We start from the raw sequence: 18,848 nt of genomic DNA, 5'->3' as shown, positions 1-18,848 counted from the left end.
CCCAACCCAAAAATGTGGCAGAGGCGGGCAACGCAACAGGGAGAAGAGAGAGCCAGTAAGTGCTTTACCTTGTCTGCAATATGTCTAGGACATATTGCATATAAGACACTGTGATCGTACACTATTTCATTCTTATCAGAAAATAAACACCCTTTTAACACTCTAGAGCCTGGGCAAAACTGGCATGAAAGCATCTCTGTGTCACACCATGATCACGTGTGAGCTTAATCAACAGTTGACAGTGATAAGGCTACTCATATTTGACACTAACAATAGTTGTTTGTAGAGTGTGTTGCAGTCAGGCATGTAGCATGATGAATATAGGCCACTGAGATGCAGGCCTGCCAAGTTATACATCTGCTGATGCTGAAGGGGCTGCATTTATTCACTGAGCTCCATTCAAAGCCATGCTGTGTTTAATGGGTTACATGACTGATGCATGTTCCCAAGCCTCACGGAAAAAGTGGATAGTTCAACAGACTACAGCTGTTAGGAAAACTGTATTACACTAATTTAAAAGATGAGAGCATATTTTCTTTCACTGAATTGCAGGCAATGCCTCTGAAAGCAGTTATAACAGATTCACTGTATACCAGAGTCACTGACAATATTTTATTATAGAAATATTCAGGTTATGGCAAGGAGGATAAAGGTGTCATAAAATATGATAAGGTCACCGAGTGAGTGTCAAAGACACACCGAGTCCTTACAGGGGATGGAAAGGAAAATCCACGGCTCCATTTTGTAACGGCCGATTACATTTATCTCACAGATAAAAGCACATCTACAACACTACGGTGCAACTAACCACATCAGTGTATCGATTGGCACCGGGACTGTGTCGTTTTATGCGACAGCTGGCAGCAGACAATGCAGTCTGCCCACACACGCATACACACAACAGTCTACAATGGCCACGTTTCTCTGTCGGAAACAAAAACTAGGGCGGATGTAAGAGACACATACAGTAACGCATTGGGGGCTATCGCAGACACCGCAGGGACAATATCACTCTGAGCTGTAAGCCGATCATGTTACTCAACACGACGGGAGGCTGCGAGTCAAATAGCTCAACATAAACGTTCAACACATTGCTGTTTGTCGGACGGTGAATGGCACAGCTCTGCGGGGAGCCGATGACAACCACGGGCAGAGCAGACGTTTTCGCTGCGCGGCAGTGTCGTCCAGACTGGACGGAGTTTTTGTCTGCACATACAGAAAAATTACTTCTCAAAGCAGGCTGTGTTGCTTTTACCTTTTTGATCTTTTCATCATGGCCCCAGTAACAAAACTAGTTTTGTAGCTCGGCAACACGGTCCAATAATAGTTTTGGTCAGACATGGTGGTGGTGGTGGGGATAAATCCAATCCAGATATGAGAACTACCCTGCAGTTACAGCGGGAGCATCGTTTCACAGTCTCTCCGGTGGAGCTGTTGTTGCTGGTGGACTGGTGGCAGCTAGCTAGGCCAGTGCGCAGTGTCCAACGGCAGAAACTCCATTCAGCTTCGGTACAGAGTGACCCCAGACCCACGCAACGGTAGCTCTGTGGTACTGAGCGACTGTAACGGCCATGTCCGCCCCGCTCCTGCTCCCTGTTACCACCAATATTGCCGAAACAGTCCGTCTTCACCGGGACTCGACATTATCGAAAGACACCTCCGTCCAGATACCAAGAGTGATACAAACTTTCCAGCAACAGCACCGTCCGCCGCACTGCGCAGCCGCGTCAGAGCGCCGGAGGGAGGGGGGGACTAATGATGCCTTCAAGCGCTGTAGGAATTATTGTGACATCCACTAAAATACGAACGAAGCACTCCTCGACCAACAGACCGTTGTCTATCTCTAGTGACAACAAAATCCCAACATCACTTGTGTGTCAACGCCTAAATATCTCAAAAACAATAAAGGTTCAACTAAGCTTATCAGTAGCTATGAAAGTTGCAGTCTTCTCATCAGAGTGTAATTCAGACCCTTGTGTGATTTTCAAAAAACTGCACAGCACATGACCCTGTGCGTAAATACTGTTTCATTTTAAAACCCAGCCATTGTTTGTGCCATTTATTTCGATTTCAGAAGCAAGAGTATACTACATAATAATTCATACATGTGATGTTTTATATACCAGTAATAATACAAGACGAATACGAGGCTACAGCGTTGGATAACAATCGGCCAAAGCGGGCAACAGGCCTGGGGCTGTTCATGGTCAGATTGATTTGTGAAGGGAAGACTTTTCTCTGTGTCAGAATTGTTTCTGTTGTATACTCCTTTCCTGTTTAACAACATTACCACAAAGAGGGAGTCAGTTCACGGGTGAGCACAGTTCATTTTTGTCCCTCAGTGAGTAATCCAGCCCTGTAGGCTGTTATACAGGTTAAAATCCATGAGAGAGAAATCCAAGCAAAGCAGTAACATCACAAAAATTGACCACAGACAAACTGCAGGTCTCTAATGAAATATCTGACTGACTGATCTCATAGAGATACTATTCATCTTTATCAATATATTTAAAATATTGAAAGTTATTTAAAATGCAAATATACTGACAGACAGGCAGATAGGCATATGGGGTCACAAACAGGGTTTTCAGTTCACACACACTCTAAAATGAACATTTCCTTGTTAGTCTCAAACACCTTACGTAAATGTTTTTAACTACTGAAAATCTTATCATCTCTCAGCCGTTATCCACTGTTGGTATTTCCCATGATTCTGATATTTTCTCTGACTCACAGACAGTGGAACCGTTCTGACAGGGCTGTATCATGTTTGAGCAGCAAAATCACAAGCAAGTTCCTTCATGTTGTTCACATGTCACTCCTCTGTTAATAAAACATCATATGATCTGACAATGCCGTGTAAAATCTGAATCATCATCTGCTGATTATGTCTGAATTCTGAACAGGAAAAAGATGAAGGAAAAAAAACGCCACCATTGAGCCAAGAGCCTGTTCAGTACCCAATTTAAATACATTGTCACGCGGACACTAGATTATTAAGCAAAGTGGGAAAAACTGATAATAAGCATAGGGATTTAACAACAAGGGTGGGGCGGCTTATTGATTCTGACTCACTGAGAAGATTATCTGCATACAGTTCTTCCCTCTGTTATAACATCAGAGGTTTTTGCACTTTATTTTATATTTCATATTTTATTGTTATTCATAATCTTAAATTGTGTCGATAGGGGACTAGTAAGAATTTCATTGTAAGGTGCAAACACGTGTTTTTACTGTGCATATGACAAAAAAAAAAAAAGACTCTTGACTCTTGACTTCACTCTGTCTCAATCTTTGCTCTCTCCTCTTCCAAGTTTACGTGAAACCTGTCTGAGCGGTGAGACTGCTCTGTCTGTCAAGCAATCCGCATTTGCAGCTTCAGAGGTTTTTGGTGTAAAATACACCATGCATGCACACTAAAGCTGACAAGTGACACACCTGGCTGGTCTGGTTTGAAAAGGAGGGAGGGGGGAGGCAAAAGGAGATGGAGACAGAGCACACAATAAGTCAGTTGGTAGTACTTACACATTTCCCCTGCGAGGAAGACTCAGTTCTTTCTAGAATAAAAGAGATAGAGAAGATTGAATAAAGATTATTTTCTAGAAATATATTGCTTTTATCAGGTTTTTTCTGATAACATTGCTTTGAAATGCAGGTATGAGCTATTGTTGTTTGAGCAGACTTGTTTATTGTTTGGCTGAAGGGCTTCTTCACAAATCAGTATATTTTCCTGATCCCTGTTTATGTGGTTATGAAAGCACATTCTGGCTCCTCAGTTTAAAAAAAAAGCTAAGGCTACAGCAGTTTTCAGTTTTCCAAATGGATTTCCCCTAAATGCTTACCCGTCTCCGTCATTTCCACTTAGTTTCATTTCGACGCAGTGTAAATATCATTAGATGCAGTGTGGCCTAGTTTCTTGCACGACATGTAGGTCTTCTACTCATTTAATGGCAAGGCTACACCAATCCTCACTAGCCCGTGGCTACTGCGTTTGAGCTCAGGCAACTGCAAAAACGGCCCTTTTCAGTCAGGATTGGAAGGATAGAGAAGAGTGACACCCTGTTAGACTGAGAGAGCTTAGGCATGAAATCATTCTGGGGCACTGAGTTCATCCTATCTCTTGAATACAGACAGGGATTAATTAATGTCACAGTCACATTTAAAAGCAAGGTAGGTAAACAGATACCCAAACAGAGAAAGGGGATTTTAATTACTACTTCAAGCTTAATCACTAATCAGAGCACACCATTTTGTGGAACAGTGCATAATGAAGACTAACAATATGTTGTGGGTTGTTTTTTCACAGGATAATGGATTTCAGGGAAACGTGAAAGCAAACCTGAATAGTTTCACCACCCTTTTTATTATTAGCATAACCGCAGGGCTGCCTTTAAATCTAAATTGCAGATGAATGTAAGGTAAAAAAGGAAACCAATTACTGTAATTGAATGGGAACACCCAGCTTAGACTGATGGCTCTTTCATCACAAACCCAACATCACTTCAACCATAACAGACCTGAGGTAGAAACAACAATGCAGCTTTCACGACTTCATTTATGCAGAAAGAAAAAAAAAACAAACAAAACACTTCATTATTCCCAATCTGGACATTCCTGAGAGATGGACATGCTTCCCTGGAGAAGATTAAAGAGATGTTCCTGCCAATCATGCAGGAACCCTTGGGTTTTGTGCTCCTATCACCAAGGCAACCAGATTCACCAAAGCACCAATGAAGAGCTCCAAAATAAACGCGTTAGGTAGTGAAATCAGCTCTGCTGGAGCACTCGCATTCATAAATTACATTGTGTGCGCTAATGACTTCAGTTCGTAGAGTAGTGCCACCGCCTGTGCTCATGAGTGGACATCAGACATGGAGAAATCAATGCAAAACAATCATGTCGCATAACTATCAGGTGGAATAAAGAGTAAATGTCATACTAAATATAAGATATAGTCCTATGAAGAGCGAATATCACCTCCTACACCCAAAGCAATTCTTGGAGAAATCCCTCGCATCGCCGCCAATGGCTCATCATCATCATCATCTTCTTCTTCTTCTTCTTCTTCATCATCATCATCATCATACCGAGTTTGCCTGCAAACAACCACGTCGCTGTCATGACAGTCTCCATTTACCTGTAGACCGCGGCGTCTTAGGATGTTCGGTTCATCCATCACTGAAGACAACTAAACAAAACCCCAGAGCGGATCCCCGGTCAGTCAGACCATACATGCTCCTCTCCCCGGGAGCATGGATACAGACCTCCTCGCTGCTGCTGTTACTGCTGCTGCTCTACTCCCTCCTCCTCCTCCTCCTCCTCCTCCTCCTCCCCGGGGCGAGCTGCACTACCGGCCCGGAGAAGGTGGTCACTCCAGCCAGCTGATCACCTGATCGGCCTGGGAGGGAGGAGGTGGGTGAGGAGAGTGGTTAACATAGACCTAGTAATGAAGTGAGAGGGCGCGTTGACCCCACCCTCTTATTGACACTCTGTGGTCAATTAACAATTGCAAAATGCTGCTTTCACGGTGTAATGGCTATTTTTATTCAAGTGAAGGACCATCAACTACACAGACACCCAAAAGATCCTGTTATGTTCTCACCGCTTCATGTCCCAGATAAATAATTATAGGCTCCAGGCTTTTCTTAACAAACCTCACCATTATTTTTGCACCATTTAGCAGTAACCTGCAGCTGTAAAGGCATAAACCGCAGAGACATCAGTGCACAAAACCCTCCAGAAACACATGCACTCCACTTGTTTCCATATGTGTTGGTACATGCAGGCTGATTGGCTGTTCATAATTCAGATGCAATTAATCTACCACTCGCCGTTCATGTAAAATAACACAGTGTCTGTCTGGAGGAATAAAACCTCGCCATAGAGACAAGATGAAGGACAATTGCGCTTTGAAGCTGAGCTGAATAGCAGTGATTGATCTGTGCCTGGTACCCGGCAACACCACAATGTGTTTTCCTATGTCCAACAATGCTTATTCTCTTGTCCTGTGCTGTCACATGTCCATTTATGTAAACCAGATGGACGTGACTCTTCCCTTGTTCCCTTGTGAGGTTTCTCTGTTTATCTGAAAGTTTAAAGTGAAAAGTCAGAGTCAGAAATCAAGCATCCATGGGGTAGATTTCCCGCAGGTGACTACTTTGTAAGAAATGCAATTGTATCTTGAATAGAAAACAATGGTGCTTGAATAATAGTAAATAATGATGCTGTCTTTTCCACAGTTTCTCTCCCTTTTCCTGGTCTGGATGTGGGGCTATACTCTGTCTTTCTTTCACGCACAGTATGGTTTGGTTTTGCCTGGGTTTGGATTGTGCCACCTCAAGAAGGGACAATAAAACAACACTACATATATTCATCAGGTCTTTTTGATGTGAGAGTTGTGTCCTGGCCATTTAAACAAGATTTATTTGAATTAAAATGTATCACGTATCTGAGGATTGTGTTTAATATTCAGAAATTCAAAATAATTGTCATTGTTAATGTGTGTGTGTAGCATGTTATCGCTGTGTGTTTCCCTTGCCCTTTTGTCTATTTCATCAACAAACAAGATTATACCCCAAGACAAAAGTTAGAATGAGCTTCTAACAAGAAAGTGATTTAACAAGGAGATATAGTTCAGAGAGTTCAGTGCAGATGACAGGGAAAATAGGCGAGTCTCTTTTTTTTTGTGAGCTGCTGCTGTGTTTGTATAACATGTTTTCTTCCTATGAGTTCAACATCATCACTAACTGATGAGATAAAATTCTTTAAATGAACTGTCCATGTGTACAAATACCTAGATTTGTGTTCTGCACCAGGCTGATGATGGAGTTTGGAGCGAGAAAGGCACAGACTGTAAAGTCAGTATCTGTCCTTTGGTCATGATCTTCATGTGATCCAGCACAGGTCATCTTCAAATGCTCCATGCTCATTAGTGGATCCAGTCAGGCATGAAAGTCATCTCTTCCTCTTTTTTGCTGCTCTCTTTTCACAGTAATTTGTGTCTCCACCTGTTCTTTGTCTGAGATCCTAACCTCACTCACCTGCTTTATTCCATTACAAGGCTGAAAGATTGAAAAAAGAGACAACTCCCAGTTTTCTGACAGTCCAGCTACTCAGGTTTGGGTCTTATATAACACAAAACTAACCCATAGTCCTAATTCAATATAATGAAACAAAAAAAGAACAAAAATGAAATCTCAAGGTTCCAAGTCTTTGTTTTTAAAACTTCTTTAAAGCTTCTGGAGAGCAGAGCTCCCTGAATCCAAAAAAAGCTGTACCATTCCCGTACTGTAGCTTTAGGGCCACAAGAGGGAGCAATGGAGCTATATGTATATCAGCCCTGTATATGACCAGTTATCTTCTCATCGGGCAAGTCCATCTTTGGTAAGGCCCCAATCCTCTTGCCACACAGAATGTAATATGATGAAAGCTAAAGGAAAGGAAAAAATGATGAAAGCAGAAGTAATGAATGGATTAATAAATTAAAGAAATAAAGAATTAATAGTAGCAGAATGGCAGTGGAATTGAAAAACTCCAAACACCAGTTTCTCTATCTGTTTATATGCACATTTACCAGTTACACTTTCATCTACACCAATGTGCTAAAGTTTTGGGCACTTAAACTGTTGAGATTCTTATTCATCACGCAAAAGCATCAGGATGGCATCTTATCGGCCCCATGATAATGAACCCAAACTATCAGCCATCGTCATGAAGAACTATCTTCAGAGAAAAGATGAACAAGGAGTCCGGCAAGAACTGGCATGGCCCCCTCAGAGCTCTGATCTCAACATCACGGGGTCAGCCTGGGATGACATGAGGAGACAGAGGACACTGAGACACCGCGAATCCACAAAAGAACTGTGGCAAGTTCTTCAAGATGCTCAGAACAACCGGGTTTCTTTTCTGTCACCTGCACTTTGTATGATGTTAAGTGATAAATAAAAACTATGAATAGTATTAGCACCTAAAACTTTTACACACTGCTATTTATCAGAAGAGTCATGGTAAAAATCAAAGAAATATGTGTGTGATATCATCAAACTGCTACAAGCAATATCAAACTTTTTTAACTTATGACACTTATCAGAGGTTGAGCAGTTCAATCAATCAGTTAAAAAAAATCTTCACATCGTTTCAATATCTTTTAGAGCTAAACTACACTATTATATATATAGTATATAAACAGCTGGTTGTATGTTGCTTACCACCGTGAATAGTGCAATGTGCTGTCATCTTCTTCTCTGCCTGATTTGAATTTTAGAACAGGCAACATTTAGCAGTCTGTATGGTGAAATTCACCACAGTTTTTCAGACACTTCTCTTTCAGGCCCCTGTCTGTGGTTTTCTGCATTTCTTTACTCTATGCCTGTCACGTATGAAAAATATGATAAGAACAGGGGAACCAGCCAGAGACGAGAATGAGTCTTATATGATCATCTAAACAACACTGCGTGAGTCACTTTACACCTTTAACACACTTTCAACTTGCAAGGTAGGCTCACCTTGCAAAACACATGATTGTTTCATCACCTCAGTGACTCAGTGCTCAGAAATTCATACACACCACACTGTCGTAAGACGTTACATCTCGGACACTGCTTGATACTTGGACAGTAACTTCTTCACGCCTCAGAATATTTTCCTTGCTTTTAATTTCAGGAATTATTGATGATTTTATGACATATTATTATTTATTGACTTGCACTAGCTCTGGTTCCCATCGCTTTTTCTACAATGGCTACTTGTGAACCCTCATTGCAGGTTGGAGAATGACCTTAGCTTGTCTGATTGTTTGAATGTTAATTTTTATTAGCGATAAAAGAACAAAAAACAAAATGTTGTGCTGCAGAATTTTTTGTTTTTTTCGTTGGTCGTCTCTTGACCTCTCCTGAAACGGCTCCTTTGCAATTTATTGCAGGGGCTTTTAATTATGACACTTAATATGACTAGTCATTCAAATTTAATTTGCTTTCGCGTAGTTAATCTTGTGGTTATGTGGCTGTCATATTTATTGTTTTATTATTTTATTATAATGTATATGATAGAATAAGTATTTAATTGAACTTTTAATAGCCCCATTATCACATGTCATCTTCACTATCTGGTTGCTCAAAGGCAGAATATTATGATTCCGAACTCACAATTTGTGCGCTCATGAACTCAATTCATGGACATTTTATCAGCTGCAGTTGGGAATGCCCTCATGTGGAAAGAATAAGGTCAGTGACACAGACGGCCACATAACAGTGTGGTGAAACTACTTTCTAATCAGGAAATGTACTGACTCTATTTACTGTCAGAAGTGAGGATTTTCACACAATATGCTGATAACTACTTCACTGTGCAGACGCAGATGTAGCCCCAACAATGACTACTGACAGAGCAGCAATGCTGCTCTTTTATCCAGCTAAGAGGACAGTACAGGTTGAGATCAGATATGTTTTCTGTCGATTTTAATTGTCATAAAATAGACCACTTCCACACAGCACTCCCCAAGGTCAAGCTGTGTGATGATATGATAATATTAATAATAATCTCTCACAGACGCTGCAGACAGGTCTCTTTTTCAACAGAGGAAATAACTTCTCAGTTTGTCTGTCTTTGTTTTTATGGTTTATTGCGGGAGGGGTGACACAGAAAATGAACCCTCTCTGTCGTTTTCTGTCTTTATTTAGTGTTTATTATTAATTTACTGTATGCTGTCACTCAAAGTTGTTCAGAGACGGGGCTTCCCGGGTTTAGGCAACTTGTTGGCAAATGAACAAAACTCTAAATCTGTCTTTGGTCAGTAGCCGATCCTGACCTCTGACCATAGTGGGCAGGGTTACAAAGGAACAGCGTCACAGCCTTACAGGAATCAATAAACTATCACATTGTCATTAATAACCCTGAAGGAGCTAATGTAATTGCCCATTTTCCCTCTCCTTTGAACTGGTCACTGTAGGACATGATCATTTATTTGATCAAGTGACGTAAAACTGGCCAATCCTGGTGCACACCATGTACTTGTGACGTAATCTCAAACAGAAACCCCTTCATTTCATGTCTCTCCCATCTCTGCTTTCACTTCCCACTGTGTACAAATAAAACTGAAAAAAACCCCTGTTAATCAAAACTTCATTTCACACATTTCTAATTTCATCTGTCACATGTTAGGACATAACACAATACTGCAAAATGTTGCCACATAATGACATATGGCCCATCACAGGTTCACCTGACTCACCTGACCGACCAGGGGTGTGGCAACACAGAGGGACTATAAATAAAAGCACGTCAAGAATTTCATTCATGGCATGGACAAACCCCACTCACTGAGCTGCAGCACTCTCAAACTAGACCTACCTGGCCAGCTCACCATGTTCAGATCACACACACTCCATCGACTCATCTCCTGCACGCTGCTGCTGCTCGTCTCCCTCTCCAGCTCAGGGGAGGGCCGATCTCACTTCGTGGCCCACGAAGGCACACCTTATGCGGACAGGATGGACAGCCAGAAGGTCCTGCTTTTGGACGCGGTGAAGACAGGAATCCTCAGCTCACTGGGTTTAGACAGGGAGCCCAGGCCGAGCAAAAAGGCCACGGTGCAGGAGTTGAGGAGGATGCAGCAACTCTACAGAGAAAAACTGAGAGAGATGAGAGGAAATTCCAGCCAACCGACGAGGCAAACCAGGCAATCAACAACTCCTGCTGTCCTCTTTCCAGCCACAGGTGAGACATGTGTTAAATGGTGAGACAACTAATTTAAGCACTGTCACACTTAGATGACTGATGTGAAAGCCAATCTGATAAGTTTGAATGGGAGCAGCAGGGAACTTTCCATGACAAGTTCAAGAAATCTTGCACTGTGGGTTTACCTCTGCAGACACGGACAAAAACTATTGTACCAGTGTAGTTATGAATACTATAAATAGCTTCTGTCCCTATAGTTCATGCTCCAGCTAAAGATCTCTGACTTCCTGGAATTTATCTGCAGAGTTTAAACATATGTGAATGGTTGGAAATAGACATAGAGTTGTAAACAAAGCAGCACATTCCTACAAGCTTTTAGAGATCATGAGCGTGACAGGCACGCCTTTCACATGATGTTACACTTCAAACACATTTTCATCAGTGTCATCAATAACAAGTCAGCCATTGACAATAGATACAAAATAGATCAAAAATATGTTTATGTTTAATTTAGTTTTCCACTCTCAATCGGTCCATGCCGTGTTGTTTCACATATGTACTTTGTGAAATCCTTACAGGATGCTGACAACTTTGGTCCTAATGAAATGTGTGTGTGTGTGTGCGTGTGTGTGTGTGTGTGTGTTTCTTTTAGTGGAGCAAGTGAAAGTGCATTGGAAAAGAGAACACCCACAGTCAGATCGACACATGCAGTGGTACAGAGCTGTTTTCCATAAAAACCCAAATATCCAGACTGAACTGACACTTGCTCGGGCAGAACTGATGATTTCCAGGCAGATCTTAAAACTACACTCATCAGTTCAGCCTGAGTTAAGACAAGGGGTTAAAGTTAGAGTCAATGGGAGGAAGGCGATGAACTCTGCTGCTTGGACACACACGGACACCCTAGTCCATGGTAATGTCTCCAGCACTCAAGATGTGATGTTGGACGTCATCCCTGAGGTGGAGAAGTGGATGAGAACAGATGGTGGTCAGGCACTGGTTGTGGATGTAGGGATGGTTGTGGTCGACAGAGACGCCCCCAAGGCAAAACCAACCATTTCCATAGAATTGGGCCTTGTGCAGCCCAAACCGGCACAGAGGCCTCGTCGCTCCAACAAGGAGGACGACTGCGATGAACGAGGATGGTGTTGCCAGAAGTCGGTCACCGTGTCCTTCAAAGACATCGGCTGGACGGACTGGGTGGTGGCCCCAGCCGAATACACAATGCACTTCTGTGACGGAGCCTGCCCCCACAACTACAAGCCAGCCAGCATGCACACACAGGTGAAGTCTCGGCTGCACCAGATTACCAAAGGGGGGACACCTCGCCCGTGCTGCGTGCCGGCTGCCTACGAGCCCATGGTCCTCATGCACTATGACAGTATGGGAAAGTTAAAGCTGACACCTTTCAATGACTTGATCGTCAGTAAATGTCACTGCGCCTGAAGGAAAAAAAATGCAAGTGACTTCTTTTAGTGAAAACCCTAAACCTTGGGAGAGCATTTCCATGAGAAAAATATATGTTATATGGTGAAAACCTGACTGTTCTTAAATGAGCATTTTATCACATAATTTCATTAGTTAACTACATAGAAATTGCAGTCATCCACTTTTACTTTTTTTTGTGTGTGTTGTTGTTGTTGTGGCACTGCTGCACAGAGCCACTGTTTTGTTTTACATTGTGGATCAAACAGTAGACCTGTTCATTCACATCTCTGCCTTTAAACAGGTAGTTATTTATTTTAAGTTCTATTTATGGTCCTATTTGTGTTATCTCTTTTGTGTTATGTTACAACCTATTTTAGTACTATTTTCTATTTAATTTTACAGTTTTTTCTTAAGGCACTGTATTGTTCAATGAGATGTTTTGTTTGTCGTCCGTTACATTTCAATAACGATATGCCCAAATAAACATTGTGATTGATTCCTACTGTGCTGTTGCTGCACTTGAATGTATCCACATGTACATTTCAGAATAAACATGAGCGTGATATTTTCTCACATTCGTCATTTCTTTGCAGATATACTTTCAGCCCCTGCAGATTAAGAGGGTCAGGGTGCGCCAGAGAAATCAGCATGTAAAGATATGATAACCTATACCTCCCATTATTGATGTTGGAGTTGTGTTCACCGTGTCCTTGACCAGAAAGTTAAAAGTAACTGTTTCATTTGATAAGGAAAATGGGAATTTGGAAAAATGTAAAAGCTGCCTGCTGTGTAAACTTGAGTCTTCAGATTACATATCACTGACCATACCGTAAATGAATTTTCATTGCAAATTATCAGCGTGTGTGTCTGTGATGTTTGCTTTTAAGTGCTGTTGAGATAAGTTATTAGAAAAAGAGCAAATAACAATGTGAGATATCCAACGATAAGTTTGATCGCCAAGGCAAGAAAAAATATTTCACCTCAGAAAAGCAGCTTATCGATGAGATTCAGAAGATGCAGCTGAGTGCAGCTCGAGGTTTTGGAGCTCAAAAATAATAGAGGTAATAAAAGTAACAAACAGATGATGAGTGTGAAATTACGTGAGTCAACTCGGTGACCTGAAATCAGAAAAAGCTCAGCTGAAACGTTTATAGGTTAATTATTCCAAGAAGCGACACCACCACCCCTAATGAGTGTTTTATAGTTTTTATCTTTCAAAGAGTAAAGGTCACATAATGTGAACGTCTGTTGTTACACAATTGATAAAGTTGATGTATTAAGGGGTGGGGCTACTTGAATGATCCTGGATGACTGAATAAATAGGGAGATGAATTAAGAGGTGATTAATCAGAGCTGCACGACACAAATGCTAATTGTAGTTACACTTTTCTTCTGGTAAATTCAGACCTGTGTCCAGTAACTGCTCATTCATTTCTTTGTTTTAGTCCCGTTACTCTTTGTTTCGAGGATGAGATCCTCACTCATTACACAACCGTAGGTGGATGGAAAGGTCTTCAATCTCAGACTCTGAAAGGTCCTGAGTTTCAGTACCACCCAAAGTATACAAGTATAAAAGAATTAGAGACAGGATTTATCAAAGCCCTCTGTGTGTAATCTAAGATAGACAGCATGAACTCATTAGCCTCCGGTATTTGGCTTTCCCCTGGTTTTAATCCTCACGTAGCTAACCGGGGAACTGTTACTGAAATTAATGTCAGGATAACAGGAAATAGAAATAAAAACACAGAAAACATCATGCTCTGTAAGCCTTCCTGCCTTCTCCAGGCATTATCCGCCCAGAGAAGCACAAATCTTTTTAAATCTTATTATTCTGCAAATGTTAGACAAAGCTTTAAGCTTCTTTTTTTATGACTCCCTCTGGTATCAGTTCAGCAGCAGTTCAGTTCAGCAACATGGTCAGCAAGATTTTCACATCCTCTATATGTCTCCTCTGAAAAACTGATAGACCACAAAAACATGTACTGTGGTACTGACATTTGCAGTTTTTGCAAGGTATGATTATTTGCTTGTTAAATATGTTTGCATGTAAGTGCCATGTTCTTTTGTATTCTATAAAAGTATTACTTTTTCCAGTGGGCATCTTGGCTGCATTTGCACTATTCAGATAGATAGTAAGGAAGTAAATTATATTTTTCTTGTCTTTTTTTAAAAAACCTAATATGACACAGAAATAGTGGCTAATGGCAAATCATTTTAAGGGAACATGATAGTGACATTACAAAACCACTTATATTGTAAATAAATGTTGTTGTTTTTGTTTGTTTTTGTTTTGCTATTTGTGTCTCATCTTCATAAACGTATCTTATACATTTGTTGAATCAGGGTAATAAAACCTCCCAAATAATTCCTGACTTTTATCAATATTCTTTTTATTTTGACAGGTTTACATGTTTTAAATTGTGGCTGGTAATAACAATTTGTAGAATATTTTATGACCATACAGAACAAATTAAGTTTAAATGCTCAAACAGTATCAATTAAGTGAAAGTGAAATAGTAACCTCTATCAGCGATACAGCTGCTGTAAACAGTGGCTTCCTGTAACAAACTCTGAGGCTGTTGAAAATTATATCTATAAATGGGATACATACTTGCAAAAATGTGCAGCATATTTTCATATTCTAATCTTAAAATTGGCTGTTTGAATTTGTAGATTTATTTTAAAACTGTTTGTCAACTACAATAAAACAACAATACTTAGTGTAAATATTCATTTTCTATGCCGCGGTTTCCAAAGCGTGTAGAGGCCAAATGCAGAACTACTGACACAAGAAAAGGACAGCAGAGTACATGCATGACTGTAAGGCTACACAAGTGTAAATAAACTGCCTACACTTCTCTTGAGGTCAATATATATATGCATATATATATGCAAAATATAGGCTATACACTTGTACTGAATATCCATACACTACAGACAATACAGCTATTTTTTGTTTATAGGTCATCTGGAATCAAAAGCAGCAGCATATTTTTAACGTGTAACAATATATTTATGGCATGAGCCTATGAATGTTGTATAGAGTAAATGGAAAAAAAATATTCAGACAGTAATAGAGATATTTTCCTGTCATGACTCTGGGATAATGTACACGTCCTCTTCTTGGGAGCTGGGAAGGATGGCAAGGTTGCACTCCGGGTCATTGCTGTATATTGCTTCATCTGGTAAATCACACTGCAAGTACAAATCCTCTTCAGGTTCAGCCGGCGACCTGTGGAGGAACAATAAGTGTAGTGGATAATGTTCCTTTCAGAGAGCACTTTCCTGATGTAAAACCATTGTGACGCAAGACAAATATAAATAAACTGTGTGGATTTACTTTTCCAAGTTTCTATTTTTGCTCAGAGAAAAATTCCAGCACTGAGTCATGAGCTGGCACATTTGATGAATAGTCTTTAAATTGTATGAAACAACAGACAAAATCACCTACGGACGCCAGCCAAATTGTGTGTGTGCGTATATTACAACAGGATTGTGCAAAATGGGGAACTCACACCATGCACAAGGTGTTTCTTCATCCATTTTCTGCTTTATCTTTTCGAACCGCCGCAGTTTCATAAATTACATTTCAGACTCACATTTCCTCCCCCACTGACTGATAAAGATCTAGATTTGTCCCGACTGTTACAAGAAAAAAACTTTACCTGAAAACTTAAAGTGTGAAAACACTTAAACTGTGGCTTACCTGCTCTGGTTTCCTGGAGGCCTGTTGTAGCCAGGTTTGGTTGTAGCCAGGTTTTCATAGATAGGAGTGTTTCCCGCTGACTGTTCTGTGATCATGCTGGTATACTGATGGGAATCAGCTTCGGCCCTCTCTGAATAGTCCTCCTTCTTCGGGCTTCTTCTTTGAGCAGACTGCAATATATTCCTCATTTTACTGTGGTATTTGTAGATAATCACAGCAGCCACAATCACAAGAAGCAGAAAGAAGAGTGTCAGCCCCACTACCCCCCCTGTGGAGAAGCCAATGGAGCTGTCGTCAGGTCCAGTGCCAGGTGTCTTGGTGGCACTGACATTCATGATCTGCAAATATGAAAATTCAAGAATTAAACTGAGTGACTGCAAGGTATCGCCCAAACTACTATATATAGTCATTTGTAACAATTTACATTCCATGATTATTTATCCAACAGTTCAAAGATGTTTTAGTCACTGATGATTCTTATTCAAAAAGGCTTCTACATAAATAAAATACACCCCTCACTTCATGTTATCTAATCCAGGTCTTACCAGGTCTTATTAAATTGAAATGGAAAATATTTTTAAATGAATAGCATTTTTAAAGGATTAATATTTACATTACATTCAAGGAAATGCAGTAAAATAAATCAGGTCAGCCAAGTCAAACCATTTTCTGTCAAAGTGCGGCTCAAGAGAAAACAGCGATCTTACCAGATGATCCTCAAGTGTTGTGGGTCAAGGTCTTAGCTGAGAGTGAAGTAATGCAGTTTGTCTTCAACACCTCACACTTGCAATGATGAAGTTCCCTTTTCGTGAAATAATGGAAGCAGGAAATGAAAGAGCTGAAACCAGAAGATTTCCTGTAAAATCTCCTTCTGCAATTGACAGCTGCTGACAGGAGCTGAATTTGAGTTATGTTAAACTTTCTGACTCAACACACAAATTTCCAACCTGGGCACTGAAATAGTTTAACTTTGGCTATGATAAAATAATTGAATAATTTTTGAACGGAAAAAAAAAGTTTAGAATAACATTTTTTTTTTCTAGTTGAAAAGTCTGAAATTAAATAAATAAAATAAAATGACCTTACCTTAGTTCTTCCACATGTTTGTCAAAATTTGTGCAGAAAGGCTTAAAGTACATTTCACAGAAATTGGAGATTTATTACACACACATACAGATAAAACATCTAAAGTTAAAGTAGTATCAACTAGTGTCAAGATACATTAATAGGTGATATGAGATACTGTAAAAATGAAACTGATCCACTAACACTCTCTCACTAAACTGGTTGGGTATGTAGTTCAACCGAACCTTTACCTCCCCCTGCCGTCGGTTTCATCCCCCACACGCAGAATACATCAAGCCAACATTACATTTGCTCCATAAATGAATTCCACCACACATAGTTCATAAACTATAAACGATATAAACACGATATAAACCGCCGGTTAACAAAGCTCACACGTGTAAAGTTGTCAAGTGGTGTGAGAGACAGTTTCCATTGTGTTGAAACAGCCTCTCACACCATGCACTGGTGTTAACACATACTCATTCAGATATCACCTTAACACCTTCACTAATTACAGAAACAGGTTTTATTCAATCAGAATGTATATATGGCTTTTGTATGTGTAGGTTTTATCAGTGGAATCATCTATGTTAACATTATGATCTGGGACAGACAACAAGTTCAAGCTTTCCTGCTGGAAAGTTCAGGAGAAGAGAGCGCATCAGGGTTTTTTGAACAAAGAAAAAATATGTAACATGTCCATCTATGCCACAGGCCTTAAGAATGGACTTCACATTCATTCACTCCATACTACTTACATCTGTTACTGCTCCAACAACCTTCTGTAGGCTGCATCATAAATTATATTATGGTACAACAAAGTACCTGAAAATTGTGGTTTAGTGGTGCAAACAGAAAGCATACATATAGGGGAGGCTTTCAGACTTTTGGGTTTAACTGATAATGATGATGAAAGTGAAGTGAAAGATGTTGCGTCTTGCTTTGCTAGTAAAATTACCACAAATGTGTTTGAATAAGATAAACAATAGTAATATTCACTGGGTAAAGCTGGACACAGAAATAAACCACAACGTGGTTTTCCTCATTGTAACAGAACCAACTTCCCCCCCTGGAGGCTTATTCAGCAATAACAGAATAAACCCACCTGCCCTGAAGTCACCTCTTTTTCTATGTTACCATGGTTACTTTACAACCAAATTACACTTTCCTGAATGGCAGGTGAAACAGCTCCAGCTCAGTGCCTGTAACAAAAAAAAAAGAGAAACAATGATTGAAGGGTTGGCATCTGGCCTCTCAGAAAAACAAATGCTTGAGATGTTTTATGTTTCTCATGAATTTGAATTTGCACGTCAGCTGTTTTTACGGAGCTTGATATCCAGTCATAAATAAAACTCACTGGCCTCTCGATGTTGTGCATGCAGCTGTTCATGTGGCCTACACTCTGCTGTTGCTGCTGCAGTAACTGTGATAGTGAAACTCCCACTGCAGTCAAGAAACAGGACTGGACATGCAGAGCTCTTTGTGTCTTGAACATGATGCATTTATCATACAATTCACTGGGGAAAAGGCTTAACAGACAGCTTACCGCCCCTTTCGCTCTCACCTAAGAGCTCATTTTCTCCACATGAGTAAATCTCTAACAGGAGAGTACAGTCCATTCACCTTTTATATCTATTCAGCTGAAAAGCAGGGGGAGACAGTGTTGTGACAGTATTTATCCTCCGTCAGCGAAGAGTGCACATACAGCCCCAGAGGAGGCAGACACTGCCTCTTCCTGGCCCAAGATTTCGTGTCATTCAACATTTAGGCCAAGTCAGACCAGGAAGGTAAATTCTTTTCCACAGATAAAAAGGCATTTAGGCAAATTCTCCAACTTATGTATGATTTCCTCACAACCCTCCATTTAGATAAAAAAAAAAAAAAGAATGCTGACATGATCCATCATCTGGTGCCACTGACAGTCATGTTCCAGCATAAATAGCCTGATAATAATAATAATAATAATCATCAT

General features: G+C 40.4%; 2 protein-coding genes across 5 annotated transcripts in view; one reads left to right on the top strand and one right to left on the bottom strand.

Moving 5' to 3' along the window:
* mast3a (microtubule associated serine/threonine kinase 3a) overlaps nt 1–5,297 on the bottom strand; it is a 29,281-nt gene extending 23,984 nt beyond the window's left edge. For 2 of the 4 annotated variants that reach the window (XM_071492059.1, XM_071492061.1), the window contains exons 1-2: nt 5,138–5,297; nt 3,526–3,557 (exon numbers count right to left, since the gene is read on the bottom strand). In XM_071492059.1, coding sequence (XP_071348160.1) covers nt 3,526–3,557; nt 5,138–5,176 — 71 coding nt within the window. In that variant the 5' untranslated portion in view covers nt 5,177–5,297. Of the gene's footprint in view, nt 1–1,255; nt 1,727–3,525; nt 3,558–5,137 lie in introns of those variants that run through there. The other 2 variants (XM_071492058.1, XM_071492060.1) reach the window with 2 other exon arrangements.
* Nucleotides 5,298–10,278: 4,981 nt separating this feature from the next.
* On the top strand, nt 10,279–12,690 carry gdf15 (Growth differentiation factor-15). The gene is made up of 2 exons (XM_071492543.1): nt 10,279–10,713; nt 11,327–12,690. The coding sequence occupies exons 1-2, from the start codon at nt 10,299–10,301 to the stop codon at nt 12,118–12,120; spliced, it is 1,209 nt and encodes a 402-aa protein (XP_071348644.1). The 5' UTR covers nt 10,279–10,298; the 3' UTR covers nt 12,121–12,690.
* Nucleotides 12,691–18,848: the final 6,158 nt, after the last annotated feature.

This window comes from Trachinotus anak, unplaced genomic scaffold (genome assembly GCF_046630095.1).
Source record: "Trachinotus anak isolate AG129_WGS33_773 ecotype Australia unplaced genomic scaffold, CSIRO_AGI_Tana_v1 ptg000012l, whole genome shotgun sequence".
NCBI lineage: Eukaryota > Metazoa > Chordata > Actinopteri > Carangiformes > Carangidae > Trachinotus > Trachinotus anak.
The sequence above is the reverse complement of the archived record's forward strand: the minus strand, read 5'-3'. Positions and strand labels throughout refer to the sequence as shown.